General features: G+C 42.0%; 3 protein-coding genes across 4 annotated transcripts; all 3 read right to left on the reverse strand.

Moving 5' to 3' along the window:
• Positions 1-34: 34 nt before the first annotated feature.
• dus2 (dihydrouridine synthase 2) lies at positions 35-6,581 on the reverse strand. Of its 2 annotated transcripts, XM_024380016.2 has the most exons (16): positions 6,462-6,581; positions 5,993-6,142; positions 5,845-5,890; positions 5,599-5,690; positions 5,389-5,432; positions 5,068-5,128; positions 4,892-4,939; positions 4,732-4,797; positions 4,494-4,564; positions 3,176-3,262; positions 2,904-3,072; positions 2,492-2,613; positions 2,156-2,299; positions 1,505-1,592; positions 1,326-1,399; positions 35-1,082 (listed from the first exon to the last, which is right to left on the reverse strand). In XM_024380016.2, the coding sequence occupies exons 1-16, from the start codon at positions 6,465-6,467 to the stop codon at positions 851-853; spliced, it is 1,500 nt and encodes a 499-aa protein (XP_024235784.1). In that variant the 5' UTR covers positions 6,468-6,581; the 3' UTR covers positions 35-850. The 2 variants fall into 2 exon arrangements, with proteins under 2 accessions (XP_024235784.1, XP_024235786.1); XM_024380018.2 differs by lacking the exon at positions 35-1,082 and having other exon boundaries at positions 1,341-1,432.
• A 298-nt stretch (positions 6,582-6,879) lies between these two features.
• Positions 6,880-21,489, reverse strand: slc7a10b (solute carrier family 7 member 10b). The gene is made up of 11 exons (XM_024380015.2): positions 19,707-21,489; positions 16,503-16,707; positions 16,109-16,260; positions 12,873-12,998; positions 12,442-12,595; positions 11,666-11,789; positions 11,352-11,455; positions 11,090-11,186; positions 10,774-10,923; positions 8,816-8,993; positions 6,880-8,552 (listed from the first exon to the last, which is right to left on the reverse strand). The coding sequence occupies exons 1-11, from the start codon at positions 19,876-19,878 to the stop codon at positions 8,428-8,430; spliced, it is 1,587 nt and encodes a 528-aa protein (XP_024235783.2). The 5' UTR covers positions 19,879-21,489; the 3' UTR covers positions 6,880-8,427.
• Positions 21,490-22,167: 678 nt separating this feature from the next.
• faap24 (FA core complex associated protein 24) lies at positions 22,168-24,175 on the reverse strand. The gene is made up of 4 exons (XM_024380349.2): positions 23,975-24,175; positions 23,410-23,555; positions 23,092-23,247; positions 22,168-22,905 (listed from the first exon to the last, which is right to left on the reverse strand). The coding sequence occupies exons 1-4, from the start codon at positions 24,075-24,077 to the stop codon at positions 22,663-22,665; spliced, it is 648 nt and encodes a 215-aa protein (XP_024236117.1). The 5' UTR covers positions 24,078-24,175; the 3' UTR covers positions 22,168-22,662.
• Between the last annotated feature and the right edge of the window lie 312 nt (positions 24,176-24,487).

Raw genomic sequence — 24,487 nt, forward strand, 5'->3', positions numbered from 1 at the left:
ACAATTGATTCAATAGCAGCCAACTGTCAATGTATACAATCAACAAAAAGGTTTATTGTTTAACGTGAAAGAGCAACAACCAATTAATTTAGGATGAAAACATAAAAAGCAAGTTTTCCTAATTTTGTAAGGTCCCATGTGAGACAATGGTGCAATAAATACTGCCTAAGAAAATTAACTCTCTTTATACAGCTCCTGTGCCGCCCTCCTCTGGCAGATTTCATTACACTGTACATACACTCCTGTCAAGAATTATAAAATAAAAACTTGCTTCTGGTCAATATGAGTAGTGCAGAAAGTTGATAAGTGGTTTTCTATTGTGACTTTACAGAAGAAACATTTGAATATTGCAAGAGTAAGCAGAATGCATGATTTCAAGTAGCCTGACAAACTGTCTTGTTACACATTTGGACCGGTTTCTTTGTAAACTAATCCGATTACCAGTTTGGTTGATCAAAAAATAAAATAATAATGGGGCCATTTAATAATCCCATGCAGAGCATGTTTTCTGCAAACCAACACCAAACAGGCTTGTTGTCACTAAACAAAATAATCCAGGAGAAAAAATAAATAGCATTGAACACCTCATGCTGATGTCTGTTTGACTATTTGGGGGGGAGCTGACAGAATATCTCAGACACTGTACACTACTCGTTGCCATGTCTCAATCTCACAATAATATGGCCGCTACTGTATCAATCATTCCCCATGGTAAGAGCTGACCCCTGCTGCAAAACAGTCACCATTTAATATAAAAGGTACATGCTGTCTTATTGCGGTCGTAAAGCAATAATTTTACACAGTTGTTACACAGTGTAGTAGTCAGGCTGTGCATGTCTTGTGCAGTACACTATTTGGAATAGTTGGTGACCCGTTGCTCTTCTGGGTTTTCAGACAGGTGTCTTTTCCTGGCTCCAAAGTATGTAGTGGTGTCCTCCTCATCTGGCATCTCATTGTTCTTCTCCCTCTTCCTCTTGCCCACCAACCCAGAGTACTCTTCACCAGCCCGCCCCTCTGGTAGCCCCAAAACACGTAGACATACTATAGCAGAAGCCTGCTCTGCATATTTCTTTGACTTCTCCCTGCATGGTTATAAAAGAGAATGTGTTTTTATGTGTGAATACAGTGTACTTTAGCATTTGTATGAGTAAATAACACTGTTTTAAGCATTGTGTGTTATAACAGTGTTATCAAGCTTTAACTTCCCAGGGTTTAACTTGGTCATAAATAGAAATAAAATGAATTAAGCCTTTTGTGAACTAACACTGGCATCTGCTAAATGACTAACATTTAAAATGTCTATAACACTTTCACTATTAACTCACCACAGAGTGGATCTGTACTTTTTCCCTGTCATTGTTACCATGGATTGGAAGGCCCGGTCTTGAGAGCGCTGTACCTGATAACATCATACACAATGCACATAGGCACACTACACATAAATGCACTCTGGTTTTGACATGTATGTTGAAAGACCATGGCTAATCTAAAGTGGTCATCTTACTGTCTCATATCGTGGTTGCTCTAAGTTCTCCTTGCGGCTCCACTCCAGCAGGAACATCTTAGGGCTGAATTCTCCAGGGTACTCCCTCCTGACACACCAACATCACACATCCATCATACTATGTACAGTCATAATAATATGTGCAATATGTAATATTCACAGTAATATATTACAGGACTTCCCACTACCCGCCTACACAACTCAACTAGTGACTTACTAGACATAAACCAATGATCTTAAAGGTGCACTATGCAGAAATCGCTCCGCCGTTTCCTGGTTGCTGAAATTCTAAGAGTTCGCCTAATTTCAAATTGTGACAAAACCACCAGCCATTGTGTAGAGAATCATTGAACCATCTAAACCGCTGTGACATATCTTTTCCATAACCAAAAATATAGTAGCTGGTGTACAAAACTAACAGTACAAGATGCAAAAACTAAACTTAAGAACAGGGAGCATAGAAATAATGCACATAGAACAGATCTACAGCTTCTTAGTATTGCTTTCAATTAGAGTAACAATCTGTAAATTAAATTTCTATGCAAATTTGGTCAGGTCATCCCTTAAACATCATCCACCAGACAGAGTAGAGCTGATGTAACCCGATGAGAGAGATGTGTAAGAGGAGTTCCAAATGGCCTTAGAACAAACCGTTCAAATTTGACATGCATTGTGGTGACATCACCATCTAGAACAGGCTGGTTGGGGTGATTGTGGTTGGTTTGGATGGCTTCCCTTCTGGCTTGTAGTTCTGCCTGGGTCTTCTTATAGTACTCCTGCAGCCCATATCCCTCACTGGAAAACACAGGTGTAGAGTTAAATACCCAAACATCAAACTTGAGTACCAATACTACAATCTTTGAGTACTTATTACCAAAAAGGTTCACCAATAGAATAATATATGAAATAGAACTACATCTACTAGGAAATTAAATAGAATACTGGAATTCTGAAGTTCTCTGACATCATGATTCAAAATACATGTACCAGATCTCTTTGTTGGTTTGGGCAGATTTGAGTTGCTTCCCCAGTGGAGACTCCACCTTATCCCTCAGCATCTGACAGAGGCAGTACTTGGTGTTGAAGGCATGGTTGTCGTAGCGGATGGCCTACAAATAAAAAAAGCACAAATGTTTCTTAATTGGCTTCTAACATGACACAATGTATTTTATGCTTGGTAAAGTTGGCATATGGCAAGTCATCTTTGATTAACTTCCCTGTAGTTTGTGATTGCGTCATTATCAGATCAAAAAACAAGCCTTGGATTACCTAGGTAACTTTCCTATGTCATACCACAATATGTCAATCTACAATATGAAAGTGATAGCTGAGTTTGGCATTTTAACACAGTGGGTCTCCTGCAGAGTGAGGTAAAGTGGACGGAGGGCGGTAGACTCACGTATTTGAGGTATTCCTCCATGACCTCCTCCACAGACAGCAGTCCCTGACTGCGGAACACTGAGGGGTTCCACATAGCCGCCCTGGCAACCATCACAGAGGACGCCCCGGTGGCCTTCCGGAACTCCTCGATGTCAGCGTGGGCTTTGACCCTGTCCAGAGAACCTCCGCTACACAAAATACAGTAAGTGTCGAAGGCAAGGACAGTCAGTCACATAATAATTTATTTATCTCCGTGTTCACAACACCTTTGAGAGAGACAGAGCGACTCACTTAGCGATGACAGGAATGGACACCGCCTCAGCTATAGCCTGGATGAAGTCACAGTGAACAGGGTGTCTTGGTCTTTCATCTTTTAACCTGAGGAAGTAGAGGCAGTCACAAATCAATTTGGATATGCAAAACACCAAAAAAGAAAATGAGCCACAAAAAGGTTTGGGTCTCTATAAATCACTAGCTTTACACAAAATCAAGCATCTAAAATCAGATGAATGTAAAATACAATATATATACAATAGTATGTGGACACCCCTTCAAATGAGTGGATTTGGCTATTTCAGCCACACCCGTTGCTGACAGGTGTATGAAATCGATCACACAGCCATGCAATCTCCACAGATAATTATTGGCAGTAAAATGGCCTTACTATAGAGCTCAGTGGCTTTCAATGTGGCACCGTCATAGAATGCCACCTTTCTAGCAAGTCAGTTTGTCAAATTTCTGCCCTGCTAGAGCTGCCCTAATCAACTATAAGTTCTGTTATTGTGAAGTGAATACTACTAGGAGCAACAACGGCTCAGCCTCAAAGTGGTAGGCTACACAAGCTCACAGAACTGGACCGCTGATTGCTGAAGCATGTAAAAATCATCTGTCATCGGTTGTAACACTCACTACCGAGTTCCAATCTGCCTCTGGAAGCAACGTCGGCACAATAATTGTTCGCCGGGAGCATCATGGCCAAGCAGCCGCACACAAGCCTAAGATCACCATGAGCAATGCCAAGCGTCGGCTCTGGAGCCGTGGCAAAGCGTTCTCTGGAGTTATGAATTACGCTTCACCATCTGGCAGTCTGACGGACAAATCTGGGTTTGACGGATGCTAGGAGAACGCTACCTGCCCCAATGCATAGTGCCAACTGTAAAGTTTTGTGGAGGAGGAATAATGGTCTGGGACCCCTTTGTTTCAGTTTCCTGTTTCAGCATTACAATGCCCCCATGCACAAAGAAAGGTCCATACAGAAATGGTTTGTCGAGATCCGTGTGGAAGAACTTGACTGGCCTGCACAGAGCCCTGACCTTAACCCCATCGAACACCTTTGGGATGAACGCCGACTGCGAGCCTGGCCTAATCACCCAACATCAGTGCCCGACCTCACTAATGCTTGTGGCTGAATGGAAGCAAGTCCCCGCAGCAACGTTCCAACATCTAGTGGAAAAGCCTTCCCAGAAGAGTAGAGGCTGTTATAGAAGCAAAGGGGGGACCAAATCCATATTAATGCCCATGATTTTGAAATGAGATGTTCGACGAGCACGTGTCCACAAACTTTTGATCATGTAGTGTAACAAAGGGTATGATAAGAACAGGACTTTACCTGCCATGAACGGCAATAGCTGCCACACCCGTGTTCTCAATTCTCTTTACCAGACTAAGAGTATCTTCCAGCTGAACACACACATAAACACAGGGGTCAGTCAGTCTGCCTCACAAGTACAATTTTAATGGCGAATGTAATCTTTAACAAGTGAGGTCAAAAGACTAATGAATTTGGCTCAAAACACATGACACCCATCTAATTGCTGTAGAAAAGGCATTGTCCTTTTAAAACTTACTGTGGGCAATATTCTGATTTTACATGTCACTGGTTTGGACACTCCTTTCACAAGTGTTCTAAGAATCTAGAAAAAGAGAGATGACAAAAATATAGATATTATTTCTCAACAGTGCTCTATTCAATTAGCTTTCTGATGGGGGAGAAGATTGACGACTCACCGCTTCGATTTTGTCGGGGTCTGAGAGCAGAGCAGCTCCCATCCCACCCTACAGGAGATACAGAGAAGTGAGGGGTCAGCAGACAGTCACCTTAGTGTGAACATTATATTAGGTCTGAACTGACTGACCATTCATTGACTATTTGTTGGCTGCTGACTGTGTCACTCATAGCCCACCTTAGTAGAGTATTCCTTAGGACAGCCCATGTTCACATCGATGGCAGCCACATCATTCTCCCTACACATTACAAAGAGGAAAATAGAAGAACAGGTGCCAAGGGGCAATAAGGCTTTTCTTTTCACTTGTGAGGTATTCTATCCCCCTATACCAGACACCACTAGTTCTGTCCCCCTATAAGGACCATAGAACAGACTGTAGTGCCTCTCAACCTAGACCTCAGTTGCTGACAACATATGCTTACATGTTCTTCCTATATACCAGTAGAAATGGAACAGAAAGAATAGATGAACAACAGAAATACAATGTTCAAGACTCACACTAGTCGCGCCACAATCAGTGCTCTGTCTGGGTCCGCAGTTCCCTGCAGAAACAGTAAGAGGCATAGTCATGTTGGTCCCATCTTTGACATGTTGAATAAATAAGGACATGAGTCCTGTCTATGTCAAATATTGACTTCAATAGCCCCCCCCCCTCCAATTCCTCTAATGAAACATTGCAGACAGTGAAAGCTCTCGTGTATAGCCTACCATCTGGAAGACAACACGGTCTTTCTCCTTTTCGCAGGTCCTGAACATCACTCTCTCATCAGGAGCCACGAAATCCACCGTCTCCAAGACCTCTGCAAATCACAGCGTGTGCACACACACACACACACACACACACACACACACACACACACACACACACACACACACACACTAGCATCTCACAGTGACAGTTGTTACAACAACAGTAATCAAAGGACTGTAGTAGGGTAGGTGAGACAAACTTACCATTGACAACTCTCTGACACTGTGCCATTTTGATGTCAATCAACTCCTACAAAACATACAAAAAAATGGATTGAACACAGTAATCAAAGACAACAGTCAATTGCCCCAAAGCCATAAAATGAAGCACACCTTCTCCACTGACACTTACCTCAGAGTACACAATATCAGCACCATAATCCAGGGACAGCAGTCTCGTTGGTAAGGTGCCAACACGCACCATAGGTGCCAGTGCATTTACATTGCGGAAACACAGTCTACCCACTGTATTGGCCGTCATATTTTCTTTATTCGCCTGGTTCTAATGGAAACAGAAAACAGGCAAAGCTATTACAACAAGCTGTCCATGTCCTGAGTCTCATATTGGTGAAGAGGTTAGGTTATGTGAAGTAATCAACAACGAATGGTGGGTGTAATTCTATACGAATCAGGGTTAATAACAGCATTGCTTTAGCCAAAGACAGTTTTAGCTGCGTTGACAAACATGTTTGGTGTCGCTGTTCATTTGCGTACAACCAGAGAAACGTGGCAGATCTAACGTATTGCTGGTAATATAATTGGAGGACACACATCTGGCACTTACGATATCCTGTTTTTACTCCATAATCAAAATAACTCACCGTCATTTACAGAAAGTACATTATAGTGGTCTTCATTTGATCCCCCGGAACGCGTGTTGACTCTACTTCCTGTTTGAAATCTTGCATCATCAAACCTCGCCGATTTGGAATAGAAATTACTGCATAGAACAGACAAATTCACTACGAGTAACGTTGTGCTAAAGTGGTCCTTTGTGTGTTGTGTGCTGCATACCTAACTGTACCGGTGGTGTAAACCTGATGAACGTAAAACACACTATAAGCTACAATATTTTAAAGCCACATATAAATACTTTTTTAAACATTTTCTCTCTGGCTGGCAGTTACTGGTACATTATTGGCAAATTTAAACAGTTGAATACTTTATAGTGAGTGCAACATTATGATAAATGATAATGGCAATGAAACAAAGCAGACAAAGCATGAAGTCATTCATTTCCGACAGGTATTTGATTTATTGTGGTATTATTGTCATTTTCTCATTTACAAAAAAGTGCACTAAAATACATTCCAGTTAACATTCCAAGTACTGAACCCATTGTAAACACCTGATGCTTTACAAATAATTTACAGTGTAAAAGCTCTTCATATCAAGACTGCTCTAGAAATATGAACTAAAATGGATATAAAGTAGTAATAAATCTTGCATAAGCACTGTGTTTTACCTGACTGGCTTAATGATCATGGCAGCTGTTGGAGAGACAACACAGACTCACGTAGTACTAACAAACTACATAATGATATCCTAAACCTACATCATTATCTGGTTATTGGCATTAAATATGTTCCTTGAGTAATGTGTGGTATCAAGTACAGTATCCATATATCTACTACAATACAGTATATATCTATAAATCTAGGCTACTTAAAATGTATGTTAATTTCAAAAGAAATGCAACATATCATCTTTTTTTTTTTTTACAGTAACAGTCAAGGGCCTGGTCATATGAAGAGCACAATATCAGTTAAAGAGCTCTGTTTAGGGAAAATAAATGGAATGGCAGTACAGTGCACCACAGGAAAAGCAAAGGCCTTTTGTATGTTTTTGTCAGGTTACCAGCACAGCATTTAGTTTTAAGTGTGGTAGAGAATAGAAAAGAAAATAAGTTAACTTGATATTAGAATCTTAGTTTAGAAACAAGCATTAAAGTCCAGCAAGCATTTTGTGAGCAGTTTTACTTCCACATAACATCGGTATAAATTGGTGTTTGGGTCATTATGTCAGCTGTGAACATTACAGTTGTCGTGTATTTACAGTATATGAAATATAATCAGTAGTGTTAAAGGCAATGGCAAAAGTTAAACAAACTAATTACTGTAAAAACATAGTGACACTCAACTATCAACTACAATCATCTATCATGCAGCAGTATACAATCAGAACACATCTATGTTGTTGGCTGTTGCTGGCTAAAGAGATTAATTTCCAAAGGATTCCAGTCAAAGGCTCTGAGGTCTTTGTTCAGATAGTTTTGAATATGTTCACAAATCTGAGGAAGTCATGACATGTGGCAAATTAACAACTGGCAAGAAGCAGAACATGGAAGACCACAGTGCTTTTCAAATTCTCATAAGGAACACACAAAGCAAAGCAAATTCCAAATTCAAATAATAGGTAAGGTACATTTTTGTTAATAAGGTACACAATTTCCCCTAAAAGGCACAATGATGCACAGTAAATCTTAGGTCAATTAAAACCCAAAGGCTCAAATACTTCCTTAGGGCATATGAAGTCTGTTTCAAAATGTGATACTGTTGCCATTAGCTTGTTGTCCTTGACGACTTAGTACAAAAAGATAATACATTTTTTTGCAAGTGGCCCATGCATCAAAATGCAGGCAATTCCACCTAGCTGTAAAGAAATGGATATGAGTCTGAGGTTACCAGAGACCAGACAAGGGGCTCCACTATAAGGAACGGGCCGTGTCTGTACTCATACAGTGACAGAATATACAAAAAGAAAAATACTTCAGAAGGCAAAAAGAGTTTAAGACTTCCTAGATAGAGTGTCAGAAGATTTGTCGGGCCATTCTTCGATTGGACTGATCTCGATGGGGTCGAACTGAGGGAAGACCACGAAACACAGCCTCTGTGCCACGTAGGTTGCTGACTCTGTGAGAAAACAGGTCCCATGTTTAGCATCACAAAAAAGTGTCTGACCAGACCACTAACGTAGTATTCCTTTTAAATGCCATATATCTGGGTCTCCTTAAATAAAGAATGGTTTGATACTTGTTATATATAGGGTTTAGGGAGTTTGAATACCATTAAAAATATGTGGTTGAATTCAGAAATTCAGATATTTTGGGGGGCAAAGAAAGAGGCCAGGATTACTAAAACAAGCATGTATTTGCAGGACTCAAGAGGACACTCACCGATGAAGTCATAGATACACTTGGGCTTGGCTTTCCAGTGCACCCCCAGGAAGTAGACTGGTACACCAGTGAGCATGATGACCAGCCCAACACCACACACTACAGGCTCAGAGTACAGGCTGAAGCCCAGTAACAGGGCCCAGAACATCAGGTAGGTGATAGGAACAAGTAGGTTTACCTGATGAGAAGGGATTTATTTTCATTTAATTTTATTTCACCTTTATTTAACCAGGTAGGCTAGTTGACAACAAGTTGTCATTTGCAACTGCGACCTGACCAAGATAAAGCAAAGCAGTGTGACACAGACAACAACACAGAGTTACACATGGAGTAAACAATAAACAAGCCAATAACACAATAAACAAGTCAATGACACAGTAGTAAAACTAAAGTCTATATACAGTGTGTGCAAAATGCATGAGGAGGTAGGCAATAAATAGGCCATAGGAGCGAATAATTACAATTTAGCAGATTAACACTGGAGTGATAAATGAGAAGATGATGATGTGCAAGTAGAGATACTGGTGTGCAAAAGAGCAGAAAAATAAATCAAATAAAAACAGTATGGGGATGAGGTAGGTAGATTGGATGGGCTATTTACAGAGGGACTATGTACAGCTGCAGCAATTAGAGGGACTATGTACAGCTGCTCAGATAGTTGATGTTTAAAGTTGGTAAGGGAAATAAAAGTCTCCAACTTCAGCGATTTTTGCAATTCGTTCCAGTCACTGGCAGCAGAGAACTGGAAGGAAAGGCGGCCAAATGAGGTGTTGGCTTTGGGGATGATCAGTGAGATATACCTGCTGGAACGTGTGCTACGGGAGGGTGTTGTTATCGTGACCAGTGAACTGAGATAAGGCGGAGCTTTACCTAGCATACACTTATAGATGACCTGGAGCCAGTGGGTTTGGCGACGAATATGTAGCGAGGGCCAGCCGACTAGAGCATACAGGTCGCAGTGGTGGGTGGTATAAGGTGCTTTAGTAACAAAACGGATGGCACTGTGATAAACTCCATCCAGTTTGCCGAGTAGAGTATTGGAAGCTATTTTGTAGATGACATCGCCGGGGATCGGTAGGATAGTCAGTTTTACTAGGGTAAGTTTGGCGGCGTGAGTGAAGGAGGCTTTGTTGCGAAATAGAAAGCAGATTCTAGATTTGATTTTGGATTGGAGATGTTTAATATGAGTCTGGAAGGAGAGTTTACAGTCTAGCTAGACACCTAGGTATTTATCGTTGTCCACATATTCTAGGTCGGAACCGTCCAGGGTGGTGATGCTAGTCGGGGGGCGAATGTGGGCAGCGAACGGTTGAAAAGCATGCATTTTGTTTTACTAGCGTTTAAGAGCAGTTGGAGGCCACGGAAGGAGTGTTGTATGGCATTTAAGCTCATTTGGAGGTTAGTTAGCACAGTGTCCAAGGAAGGGCCAGAAGTATACAGAATGGTGTCGTCTGCATAGATGTGGATCAGAGAATCGCCCGCAGCAAGAGCGACATCATTGATATATACAGAGAAAAGAGTTGGCCTGAGAATTGAACCCTGTGGTACCCCCATAGAGACTGCCAGAGGTCCGGACAACATGCCCTCCGATTTGACACACTGAACTCTGTCTGCAAAGTAGTTGGTGAACCAGGCGAGGCAGTCATTAGAAAAACCAAGGCTATTGAGGCTAATAGAAAAACCAAGGCTAATACGGTGATTGACAGAGTCAAAAGCCTTGGCCAGGTCGATGAGAACAGATTGTGTTTTTATAATGAAGAGAGAGTCAACATGACGTCTCACCTTCCAATGAATCACCCGAGTGAAGAGGACAGAGGAAAATAGCTGCTTCTACTCTGTTTTCAACAGGTGATGAGAACAGGTTCACTGTGTTGCTGTAGTTTGTTATTTTTTGTCAATTACTGTGTCAATCATTTATCTGAGGGGCCATGATTGAACCATGCCTGTATTAATAATACCTTAATTGGTCTGTAAAGTTTGGGCTTCTTCCATCGGTAATAGAGCAGGCCTGCGATGGTGACTCCATAGGAGAGGTAGTTGATGAAGGACACATAGTTGATCAGGTTGTGTGTCTCTCCTATACACAGGATTACAATGGTGGCAGTACACTGCAAGACAGAGACAGAGGGAGAGAAGGGAGAGAGACAGAGGGAGAGAGAGAGACCGTTATTGAAGACATAAGGTAGAGGGATATAGGACCTGCATGTTGGCCACTGATTGTCGTTTAAGAAAAAAAACATACAGTAGAGACGTAGTAGTGTTAGGTAGTCTTACGCAGCAGAGGAGAGCAGGGATAGGGGTGCAGTTCTTAAAGTGGATCATAGCCAGCAGGCTGGGTAGATGTCCCTCTCTGGCCCCAGAGAAACACAATCTAGAAAGACAAATAAAAACCTAGAGGGCTTATAAACATTAAATTTACTTAAAAAACACACACACGCCTCTGTTTCTATGGCTGTGTCTCAATCAAAGGCTGCATCCTTGTGGATTGAGACAAAGCCAGTCTAGAGGACACCATCCACCGGGGTTGACCCCTCACCTAGAAGATGTGAAGAGGTAGCCGTTGATGCCTCCAAACGTAGACAAGGCTACAGAGATGGGCATAATGACAGAGAACATCCCCAGCAGCTTCTCTCCAAATGTCTGCAGCAGAACAAGAAGGTTTACATTTAAGACACAATTCAAGCCAGGGATAACTCTTGATGTACAGCAAGTTAAAGGTCATCTCTATGTAAACATGCATTGTGTTGAACATTCATTAAAGGTCAATAAATCAAATAAGGGCAGCATTAAAGTACAGTACGCAATGCAGTTTTTGTCATTTTGCAAAGCAAAGCGAACAGCGTTACTCACAACAGCCACAGCATTGGATGACAGCAGCTCCTCGGGTGACATGGCGGAGAAGTAGGCGATGTTGGTGAGCGTGTACACAAAGGTCACCAATGGGATAGAGATGTAAATGGCACGAGGTAGGTTCCTGATGAGGTAATCCACACGGTACACAAACTACCGATGAGGTCATCCACACGGTACACAAACTACCGATGAGGTCATCCACACGGTACACAAACTACCGATGAGGTCATCCACACGGTACACAAACTACTGATGAGGTCATCCACATGGTACACAAACTACCGATGAGGTCATCCACACGGTACACAAACTACCGATGAGGTCATCCACACGGTACACAAACCATTGATGAGGTAATCTACACTGTATACAAACCATGCAATCAACACACAGTCTCATATATCATGCACTGTTAGAGAAATAAGAAGGCAGCGGATATGCAAAATATAACTCTATAGAATGTAAAAGCATCCAATGCTGTGTACTGAATATGCAGTCCGGCTGTGAATGCATGAAAGCAAGCATTGTGGAGTGATGCATAGTTGTATGTTGTGATGTTATATCAATGAACATGTTGCTAAGGAAAAAAAAGTGATATCCTGCAATTTTACATTCTATAGAGTTATATTTTGCATATCAGCTGCCTTCTTATTTCTCTAACAGTGCATGATATATGAGACTGTGTGTTGATTGCATGGTAAACAGAATAGAATAGATAAACAGAATAGAATAGAATGCAAAGGAAAATAATGTTTGGTGAACCAGAAGCTCACCGTCGCGGTTCAACCACTTCCTCTGTGACATAGTTCAGGAAGTTCCATCCACTGAAGGCGAATGAGGCCTGAAGGAAAGCCAGAGCGATCTGCCCAACCGAGGGAGTCGTGCTGAACTCAAAGGCCACCTGAGGTGTCAGTCCCTCGTAGTTACCTGGAGAAGTACAAATTCACCATCAATGTCTGGGTGGCTGTTTTAGGGAAATAGCTTGATAGTCTCTTTGAACATTAAAAGGTGCTATTGACCTTCGGCACCTGGGTCATGTTCAGTAGACACAAAACCGAAGAAAGCAATCCGAAACGGGGAGGTACTATCTGAACTTGCTAAATAAGAAACCTACTACTCATTTTCAGTTGCACAACGTCTTGCATGTCCCAGGATTGCTATAATAAAAACCAATCTAGAGAGAGGGTGAGTGTGTGTGTCTCACCCTTGCAGATCTGCACCAGGCCGACCACTATGATGAGACCCAGGGCCGCCAGCTTCCCCACCGTGAACACATCCTGGATCCTGGTGGCCAGACGTACACTGGAACAGTTCACCCAGGTCAGGAACACTGCAGACACACACACACACACACAAATACTTTAATGTAATTGTCCAGTGAAAATCGGACTTTTGAAAGTCGACTTGCATTAATATTTTTTATGATCAGTATACGCCCACACCATTCTGCTGTTGGGGTACGCCCACACCATTCTGTTGTTGGGGTACGCCCACACCATTCTGTTGTTGAGGTACGCCCACACCATTCTGTTGTTGGGGTACGCCCACACCATTCTGTTGTTTGGGTACGCCCACACCATTCTGTTGTTGAGGTACGCCCACACCATTCTGTTGTTCTGCCCACACCATTCTGTTGTTGGGGTACGCCCACACCATTCTGTTGTTTATGCCCACACCATTCTGTTGTTGAGGTATGCCCACACCATTCCACACCATTCTGTTGTTGAGGTATGCCCACACCATTCTCTGTATGCCCACACCATTCTGTTGTTGAGGTATGCCCACACCATTCTGTTGTTGAGGTACGCCCACACCATTCTGTTGTTGAGGTATGCCCACACCATTCTGTTGTTGGGGTACGCCCACACCATTCTGTTGTTTTACGCCCACACCATTCTGTTGTTGAGGTACGCCCACACCATTCTGTTGTTGAGGTATGCCCACACCATTCTGTTGTTGGGGTACGCCCACACCATTCTGTTGTTTGGGTACGCCCACACCATTCTGTTGTTGAGGTACGCCCACACCATTCTGTTGTTGAGGTACGCCCACACCATTCTGTTGTTGAGGTACGCCCACACCATTCTGTTGTTGAGGTACGCCCACACCATTCTGTTGTTGGGGTACGCCCACACCATTCTGTTGTTGGGGTACGCCCACACCATTCTGTTGTTGGGGTACGCCCACACCATTCTGTAGTTGAGGTACGCCCACACCATTCTGTTGTTGAGGTACGCCCACACCATTCTGTTGTTGGGGTACGCCCACACCATTCTGTTGTTGAGGTACGCCCACACCATTCTGTTGTTGGGGTACGCCCACACCATTCTGTTGTTGAGGTACGCCCACACCATTCTGTTGTTGAGGTATGCCCACACCATTCTGTTGTTGGGGTACGCCCACACCATTCTGTTGTTGAGGTACGCCCACACCATTCTGTTGTTGAGGTATGCCCACACCATTCTGTTGTTGAGGTATGTCCACACCATTCTGTTGTTGAGGTACGCCCCCACCATTCTGTTGTTGGGGTACGCCCACACCATTCTGTTGTTGAGGTACGCCCACACCATTCTGTTGTTGAGGTACGCCCACACCATTCTGTTGTTGGGGTACGCCCACACCATTCTGTTGTTGGGGTACGCCCACACCATTCTGTTGTTGGGGTACGCCCACACCATTCTGTTGTTGGGGTACGCCCACACCATTCTAACACAGAAAAGCTGTTTTTTAGCATACTTAAATAATAAAAACATTGTAAAGAAAACTATTTCACTCATATTATAATTAATTATAGGTCATATTTCATAGAAATCTGGAAACACTGGACAGTTACTTTAAGGCAAGCATTTATTGAGAAAACAAAATACTATTTAAACCCAGGTATAGAATATGGTAGCCTAAGAAAGTTACCAACAATGATTAGTCAAAAGTCATGTTTGTCCTCACATAGGGGAGCTCTCGCCCAATCGGAATGTGGCATTAGGGATGCCAGGCAAGCCGTGAGGTGCACAGTAATGTGACATGTTCTCTCCCAGTCAGTCAGGGCTCACGCCTGGACACATGGTGTTGGTCGGGCGGCAGCGGCCTAGCAGTTGCCATGGCAGACTGGAATGTGGGAAATGGTAAGGCAAAGGGGTGGACACGATTGTTTCACCTCGTCCATCACTGTCATTGGCTTGCCTCTCTTTCTCATGGTGGCCTGGCTCTCACAAACAAAGGCTAGGTGTCAAGGCCCCCAAAACAAACCGCTTCCGATGCAACAGAACAAAACCCAGAGAGGACAGGCGGGCAGGTCCCTGAAGAGGCTGAGAGAAAGCTCACGTTTTCTCCAGATCCTTGGCATCCAGTCCCCCAAAAAACAAGTGAGAATAATGGCCCCTAAAAGCAAGGAACACAATAAAAAAAAACATGGGCCACAATGCTGTTGGCTTGTTGGCTTTTCCGCAGCTCAATCATGGTACAATGGGGATTTTTTTTTCTCTCTACTTCATGGGGTTCAGTGGAGGTACAGTGGAGGTCCCCTCAGGCTTGTTGCCAAGTAATTAGTAATACTAGCATGTCCAAATTGTAGACAGAGTGAGGGGTGCAACCCTGTGAAAAGCAATACACAAATCACAGGCGACAAAATTGGCTCTAACTTTAGCGAATGGGACATACACTGTACATGACATTGAATTTAAGTCCAAGTTCCTTCAGGTTCACAAAAATGGTTGCAGTGACGTCATTCGAATGTCTTTTGTGGCGTCACAGTCAACTTCGTTGTAAAAGGATGTTTTTAGATGTATTTTTAGCGACCAATAAAAGGATGTCTATAACCACCTAAAAACCAAATGTCTCCTTGATAAAGAACTTAAAACTAATTTACAACCAGAGAATTAGGCCACTAGGACATCCCATGGCATATTTTGCCCATTGGGGTGATTTTATATATACTTTAGAAACTGTACTCTTCATCAGTCTTTGTTTCCCTAACTTTCTGGCTCACTCTTCCCCCTCCTGTCTCCCCCTTCCATTTTCTATTTGATACACCATGCATGTTAATATTCTTGTCTCCCCCTTCCATTTTCTATTTGATACACCATGCATGTTAATATTCTTGTCTCCCCCTTCCATTTTCTATTTGATACACCATGCATGTTAATATTCCTGTCTCCCCCTTCCATTTTCTATTTGATACACCATGCATGTTAATATCCCTGTCTCCCCCTTCCATTTTCTATTTGATACACCATGCATGTTAATATTCGTCTCCCCCTTCCATTTTCTATTTGACACACCATGCATGTTAATATTCCTGCCTCCTCTCTGAGAGTTTTAAAAGGCTTAGAGGCAATTGTTACATAAGATATATTTGACTCTGTTGCACCAGATAAACTTCCCATAAAACATAACACAAGCATGCACGCACACACACAGTCAGACACACGGTGCAGTACTCACATAGACAGACTGTTGACAGCAAGCGTGTGGCCATGTAGGGAGGGACACAGTCTGGGAAGACAGGCTGTAGGACATAGTTAGAAAAGGTCAGGGCGATGACAGCCAGGGTGGTAGGGTACATGATGAGCACTGCACTCCACAGCAGAAGGAACCTAGGATGGGAAAGAAACAGAATTGAACAGAATTGTATTTGGTGTAAAAAGTAATGCATAGGCTACATCAACAACATGTGAATTTCATTACAGAGAAAAGCACATGAAAGTATCAATTAAAAATGTATTCCCAAAGTAGTCTGCATTGATCCAACCTAATGTTACATATTTCATAATCAGCTTGCAAACTATACACATTGGGTGTGAAATAAACTGTAGGTGTGGGAGACAGAGGTACCTACCCAACAAGGCCTCCAAATATTTCTGTGACGTAGGAGTAGTCCCCCCCTGACTTGGGGATGGTGACCCCCAGCTCAGCATAGCAGAGGGAGCCCAGGGCAGCTATACATCCCCCTAGTATCCACACAATCAGGGCTAGACCCACTGAACCCGAGTGCTCTAGAACCCCTTTAGGAGATATGAAGATTCCAGAACCTATGATGTTCCCTGTGGAGAGGGAGAAGGTATTACTAGAATGTATATACACAAAAACAAGCAATGTAAATATTGTTTAAAAATGTACACTACCGTTCAAAAGTTTGGGGTCGCTTAGATTTTCCTTGTTTTTTAAAGAAAATCACATTTTTTTGCCCCTTAAAATAACATCAAATTAATCAGAAATACAGTGCAGACATTGTTAATGTTGTAAATGACTATTGTAGCTGAAAACGACAGATTTTTATGGAATATCAACATATGCGTATAGAGGCCTATTATCAGCAACCATCACCAATGGCATGTTGTGTTAGATAATCCAAGTCTAGCATTTTAAAAGGCTAATTGAACATTAGAAAACCCTTTTGCAATTATGTTAGCACAGTAGAAAACTGGTGTTCTGTTTTAAGAAGCAATAAAACTGGCCTTCTTTAGACTAGTTGTGTATCTGGAGTATCAGCATTTGTGGGTTCGATTACAGGCTCAAAATGGCCAGAAGCAAAGAACTTTCTTCTGAAACTCATCAGTCTATTCTTGTTCTGAGAAATGAAGGCTATTCCATGCAAGAAATTGCCAAGAAACTGAAGATCTCTTGCAACGCTGTGTACTACTCCCTTCACAGGACAGCACAAACTGGCCCTAACCAGAATAGAAAGAGGCGTGGGAGGCCCCAGTGCACAACTGAGCAAGAAGATAAGTACATTAGAGTCTCTAGTTTAAGAAACAGATGCCTCCAAGTCCTCAAAGAAAAACAAAGAAAAACACTAAACAATTCATTGAGATCTAAACAACAGATATATTGCAGTGTGTAGAAAGTGGGGATATTATATAATCTGGTCTATACACTTCCGATTGAGCTAGCTAAAGGGTACTCACTGATTTATCCTCACATCAACCCTGAAATGATATGGCTCTCTCTCTCTTCAGATATACTTGAGAAAAATATCCTCCCTGACGATCATTACAAGTTAACACATCGTCCACAGCGGACCTCAGAAATGGAACAATTATACTGTTGATGTGAGTGAACAGAGCTTTAGACAGGAGATCAAGCAGTCAAAGTAGGAAGTGCTACCATCTAACTCAAGAGGCTTGCTTCAACATCAACCACACTCATTGAAGTAATAAAATGAGCTGGGTTCCAATATGGCTGTACCATGTCCAATGGAAATGGCCCCGTTGAAAAGTAGTGCCATTATGGAATTGGGTGCCATTTTAGACGCAGACCAAGTGTATCCCAACCAACACATTCAGGGTAGAGCACTCAGAGTAGCACAGCAGAAGGCAGCCAAGTGGCACAGACCTCCATTACATAACTGGACATAAATTATTTACTCTTAACTGTCGAGCTCAGGCATGAGCCATCCGCAAGAATTGAATTCAACTCATCTCCTGTATTATTTCTAGACTCTACACGGCCGGCTTTCATTTAGGTTTGTGCCTCTGTCAGAAATGCTAATACTGGGATGTATAACTTTTAAACAACAGGGTGGATGCCAGCATAGACTTCCTGGTCTGGATTGCTCAATTTGTCCAATCACAGTTGGTGGTCTGTACTGTGTTTCTCTTCCACACACGCATTGGTGCATCAATTTGTGTACTATTTCCTATGATTGTGTTTTGCTTTTTGTGTTTTGATGTGCATAATATGGTGTATAGTGGTGTGTGTAGTGTATATTGAAGTGTATACAGGGCTCATCTGTGAAAGAGACCGTGGTCTCAGCATGACTCCCTGTCAAAATAAAGGTTAAATAAAAAATATCTGCATTCTGTGGTGGAACAGACCTTCCAGGAGTCAAAGGGATTTTCACTTTTTTCTCCAGGACCGATCTTGATGAAAAAAAGTTTAATTAATGTAACTTATCAAAAGCCACTAGAGTAGGTTGGGGCCTGCTGTGAGGAAATGTAATTGAAAAACATAACTGTCAGTAGAAATGGCATAGAGCATAGGCCTATTCTTTACACTTTAGACTTTCAGTTTAATAACCATTTTACAGTAACTCTAAAACAAATGTAAACAGTCAAGTCAGAACATATGTAATAATGGCAACAGAGCATGCTGAAATCTTCAGCATATTTATCATTAGTCTGAAAACCAAAACCACCTAAAATTGACTTTATGATACATATGCATCTTCCAAACTGTATAGTGGGATTTACTTTACTGTAAATCAGTAGCGATATTTTGGGATTACCCCAAATCAGTCATGTAACCTGATTACTTTGGCCTGATGAGGATCCATCTAACACATGTGGTGTGTCATTGTAGTGGCCTCTGACTTGTGGACTCCCTCAGGTGGAACAAATTTAAATTTGCTATTTTTTTTCCAATGCTGAATTGAATGTCATTGCGAAAACAGAAAGGTGTCATAATGTATTTTTTGCAAACATCTTGAACATTTCTGAATTTAAAAGTAATCCATCTAGTTTTTCAAAAGTATCTGTAATCTGATTACAATATTTCTTCCTGGTAATGTAACTGGTTAGTTCGTTTTTTGTAATCAGATTACATGTCAATTATTTTACTCTCCAATCCTGTGTAGGTGACACTTGGGTTTATATCTTAATTTGCACCCTTCAACAAGCAGATTAGATTTATTAAAGCAGTCCCTGCCATTTCTTCTGCTTCAGCAGAACATTTGCTTCTGCTTGACAACCAATGTGCTACTTGACTGACTTAATATATTTTGGCCACGTAAGCATTGAGGTAGATATTTAATGCACATATTTATTTGTCATGTTACCACACGATCAGATCAAATAGTACCATATTCTTAGCATCACAGGTGAGAAGATGGGCCTATTTCTAAACATTAAACTTGTGACTAAATATAGGATATTAACTTGAATAATAGGCCTACATAATCCATCGTTGGAAAACTTCATTCAGTAAGGGCAAATGTTGTCAATAGCAAATTTACAACGTTATTTTATAAAGTGCGCATTCAAATAAAACAATTAACAAACACCCCCTAAGTCTCTAAAATGCAATACATTTTTACCAACCTTACCTATGATTATTGTACAGGCGCTTAAAAGTCCTATTTCTTTTTTCAGAGTCACTCTATCGGGGATTTCGTCACGCTTGTTGTTCCCATCTTTCAAGATCTTCAGTGCAGCCAACGGCTCTTGCCGTGAGCAGATACTTCTTTTCCGCTTTCCTCCATCCATGTCTGCAACCATATCAAAGGCTTTCTCGAATCCCTCTCTTGAACTCACACACGGTATTGATGCACACTGAATAGGGTGCGCTTGCGCAATAATCTGCCGCTGTCCAGGGTAGAATGCTAACTACCCCACTCTCGTGCCATGGCCCATCAAGTACTTGAGCGTCGCTGCGCAGGACTTTTCGTACAATCACTCAACCTCACTCGAAGATCCCCTCGAACTTCGAAGTCCATAGTTTCACCATAAATATTTGGTTATACCAAATGTTCTGTTTCAATAACGGACATGATAGGATGGCATGCTTTTTAGCTGAGGCTTGCAAACATCATAGTTTGGTGAACTCTCCAAATTGAGTAAACCCCCCATCTTGAACACAACTGTGTGTGCATAATCTCGACTGCTCAGTGTTCATGCCCTCCTTTCAGAGTACACACATTCTCTTCATCAATGTCCTCAACTATCAGAGTATTACATCTTGTGAATTGCAAACAGTCATAGAAAATACATGTTAAATAAAACTATACAACTGTGACCACATTGAACATAAGCACTCCATTATGGAGTAATAGAGTATACTAAATTATTGACCAACTGATCAATATTTTATAGGGGATGAAAGAGCAAATGCAATAATGAATTTAACAAGCATACACACCACCTACTATGCCTTATCTACTACTACAGTACAAACGGACTCCAAATAAAAGTAGCCTAATCATCCTCAACATAATTACTATTTTCAATTGTAGGGGAAAAAAATAGCATAAATAGAATACAAAACATATGGATGACAGGGACCCCCCCCCCCCAAAAAAAAATCATTAAAATCATGTACCAGCTTTATAATTTACTTGTGAACATATTTTAGCAAATACTCTCCTCTGTGTACATTTCATGCCAGATACACTCCCATTCACACAATTCTGCCCCTCTGTTGTCTTGTTTCTAAAATTAGCCTGTCATGTTACATTGATGCAACTCTGAACAGCCTCCTGATGAGAGAGCCCACATTTGAACTGTCCGGGAGAGGAAACCCAAAGAGGAGGGCTCACGCCTCTGCTCCACCAGCGCACGCATCCCAAAGGCGGCCTTCTTCATGCTTCCCTTCCTCTCTAAAGGACCCTAGTGGAATTTAGGAAGTCAAGTTGTGCAGTCGTACCAGGTCTTTTCTCTGCCTCTCTCACTAACACCACAGACTGCACAATAAAGGGCCTGGATTCAGCTGATCCTGTTAGAAGGCCAATAAAACGGCCAGCTGCTTTGTGTGCAGGCAGGGAGGGAGGAAAGACGAACACTGCCAGCAGTGTGCTGCGACGCTTAAAGGAGGAAGCCGAGCAGAAAACCAATACGTCACAGGAGCCACTCTGGGTAACTGGATGGTGGACAGAGGGAAGGAGTGATAAAAACAAAGAGAAGACTTCTTCAACCAAATGCTTTTTAACTGCCAGTAGGTTAGACTGCATTTTAACTGCCAGCAGGGTATTATCTCATTGTGAAACGCAAACGTTCACAGCATCACACTGGGTCAAAAGTTTAGATGAAGCACAAAATTGAAATAGATATTTTATTTAACCTTTAAATAGGCAAGTCAGTTAAGAACAAATTCTTATTTACAGTGACAGCCTACCCCTGCCAAACCCTAACGACGCTGGGTCAATTGTGTGCCGCCCAATGGGACTCCCAATCACAGCTGGTTGTGATACAGCCTGGAATCGAACCAGGGTCTGTAGTGACGCCTCTAGCACTAAGATGCAGTGCCTTAAACCGCTGCACCACTGAGGAGCCCATATCAATAAACAAGCAAACAAAGTCTGTCCTGTCCAAATGCATTAACACTCATAAGATCCCAAAATGAGTAAAGTAAATTTTTGGGGGAAGAAATGTAGTTCCAGTTCTTAAGAATGGGGGAGCTGAGGTAGGAGTCAATTCATTCAGTCAATTCATGCTTTGGCCAGCATGCCAGTGTTAGTTCCTGTTGGATTTGGAAGGGATGGAATGGCATCACAGAGAAAAGTCACTGGCCAGGGAAAGCTCCACGCAGCCAACCCAGGTCACATGGACAGAATGGTATAAAACCCAGTCCTGACTGTGGTTGGGAAAGAAGGCCTTTGACAGCTGTGCCAAGAAAGTGTGCCTTCATTGAGGCGGAATGCTTTAGTGCAAATGGATTGGATTGAACTAAGCCAGGGGATCTGCCATTTCATTGAAGTTATAAGGTTTCCTTGTAGGCTCTAACCTCAGTTGGAAAAGGTACCCATATTGTATTACCATTTGCACCTGCAATCAGTTCAAGTAAAACAGTCCTTGGTTAAGGTTGATTTATTCCAATGGAAGTTTATGAATTGTTCTGGATGAGGAAAGAGCATCTTCTACTCCATCTTGTGGTCAGTTACACACACACTTTCAATGTAGCTCTGTGATGTCTTGTGCAACACATGATATTGAGGATCCTTGGGACCCCTTCATTGAAGTTTCAATTTACAATGGTTAGGTAAGGGTTAGGGTTAAGGGTAGGGATATCCCAAGGATCCCTAATAGCACTGACCCATATTATAGGCCCATGGGTCACAAGAACTGCAATACATTTTTTCATTACACAGAGAGGCACCAAAGCATTCTGTTTGTATAAACTTGTATCATAGAGATGTGAAGAAAAAACAAACTATAAATTCCACTAGATTTCCAACTAAGGAAGTCTCTTGCTTTACAGCATTGTGTCAGGTTCACTGTTGCCCTCCTTATACACTTGAACATAAAACAAGTATTGATTTGTCAATGAGCTGTGGCGTTTGGTCAGAGTCAGACCAATGGGTCGTGGAAGAAGTTGCGTATGTGCTGAGCCGTGGCCTGGCCCACGATGTGTTCCAGTTCGTGCGTTCCTGCGTTGCACAGCTGGTGGATACTGGAGTAGTGCTGGAGCAGGGCCATGGCTTTGACCTTCCCTACCCCAGGGATCTGCTGAACCAGGGACATGATCAAGGGGTCTAGCAGCCAAGACACACTCCTCCTGCGGAACGGGTTGTCTTTACTTTCTCCGTGCACCTGCAGAGGAGAGGACAACTCATTAGTCAACTGTCATCATACATGGTTAGACTATTATCATTTTTAAACTGCATCGTTGGGAAGGGCTAATAACCAAACATTTCACTGTGAAGTCCACACCTGTTGTATTTGGCACATGTGACAAAACTCTTCACTCGTTTTCTCTCGTGTGAAAGTATGACTTACTATTTGTGTGAGTAGCTGGGAGGCTTCAAGCTGGCTGGCAACAGGTAGCAGTGTCAGACCAAGCTCAAACACCACAAACTTCTGCATGGCAGAAAAGTACTGTTCGCTGAGCTGGGTCTTCTCCACCAGCACTATGCCCTGGAGGCTGCTGTTGGCCTGCAACAGAGAGGGGAGAAGATTAGAACATCAAGGAAAAATGGAAGACGTAGCATGTACATTAAAATATTATATCAGTCATTCTATACATTAGAATGTAGCAGCATAATCAAGTGTGTAGTAGTGTAATAGTGTAGTGCCGAACACCAAAAGTAGACTTACATTTCTAAACCTAACAAGTTTTCTTTTGTAGTTGTTTCCAGCCACAATGTCAGTTTCAGAGACATACAAGATGCAGCTCTTGTTAGATAGATGAAAGTCCACCACGCCAAGTTCTTCTTCAAATATTGTTTTCACACTTCCAGTTCCTGAAATCAGGAATTCAACGACACCATTTTCAGAATGTAACAAACGAGAAGAGACTTTATTTACAATCACTCAGTATTGACTATCTAATCGTCATGTCTTATATTAAAACAGACATGAAGCGACATTGTGTGTCCGCTGATAATATCGATTGTTTGTTCCTACTGGTAGCTAGTGTATCGATTGTTTGTTTAAACTGGTCTGTAAAATGTATTTCAGTTGTAATGTAACGTAACTTCAACGACATGTGTAACTAATAAAGTAAATACAGACTGACTGAAGTTGGGCTGGCTAAGTTATTTGTTTACAATGTTATCTAACGTTAGCTAGCCAACCCTTAGCCACAGGTTAGTTAATATAATAACTTTAGTTGCCTTAGCTACTGTAGCTACTCTCTGGCAAGAGACTTAGCTACTGTTACCTTTCAAACTTTGCACGAGGACTGAGCTTCTCCACTTCTCGTTGGCAATAACATGCCCATACGGGGGAACGGCGTTCATAAGAACGGGAGGTTTTATCGCCATTTTGACAACGATATGTCAGCTCTTCATTCAAAGCAAAGTTAGCTTTCCTCCAAATGTTCAATATCTAAGTCTTCTTCGATGAGGTTTAACGGCGGTTGGCATCCAATAAATGTTGCATTACCGCCACCTACTAGACTGGAGTACAACTCCCTTATACTCCCTTAAACAAATACCATAACACAATACTTTAAAATAAATAAACACCACCCTACTCCACTATTTAAATCTATTTAGTCCTATCTCAGGTCAACAACCTGAAAGGATGGGACACCACCACTTAACACACCCTGTAACTCTTCTGATTTTATTTTATTTGTTTATTTAACCTTTATTTAACTAGGCAAATCAGTTAAGAACAAATTATTATTTACAATGACAGCCTACCAAAAGGCAAAAGAACGGGTGTTGTA

Source organism: Oncorhynchus tshawytscha, linkage group LG19 (assembly GCF_018296145.1).
Source record: "Oncorhynchus tshawytscha isolate Ot180627B linkage group LG19, Otsh_v2.0, whole genome shotgun sequence".
NCBI classification, from domain to species: Eukaryota; Metazoa; Chordata; class Actinopteri; order Salmoniformes; family Salmonidae; genus Oncorhynchus; species Oncorhynchus tshawytscha.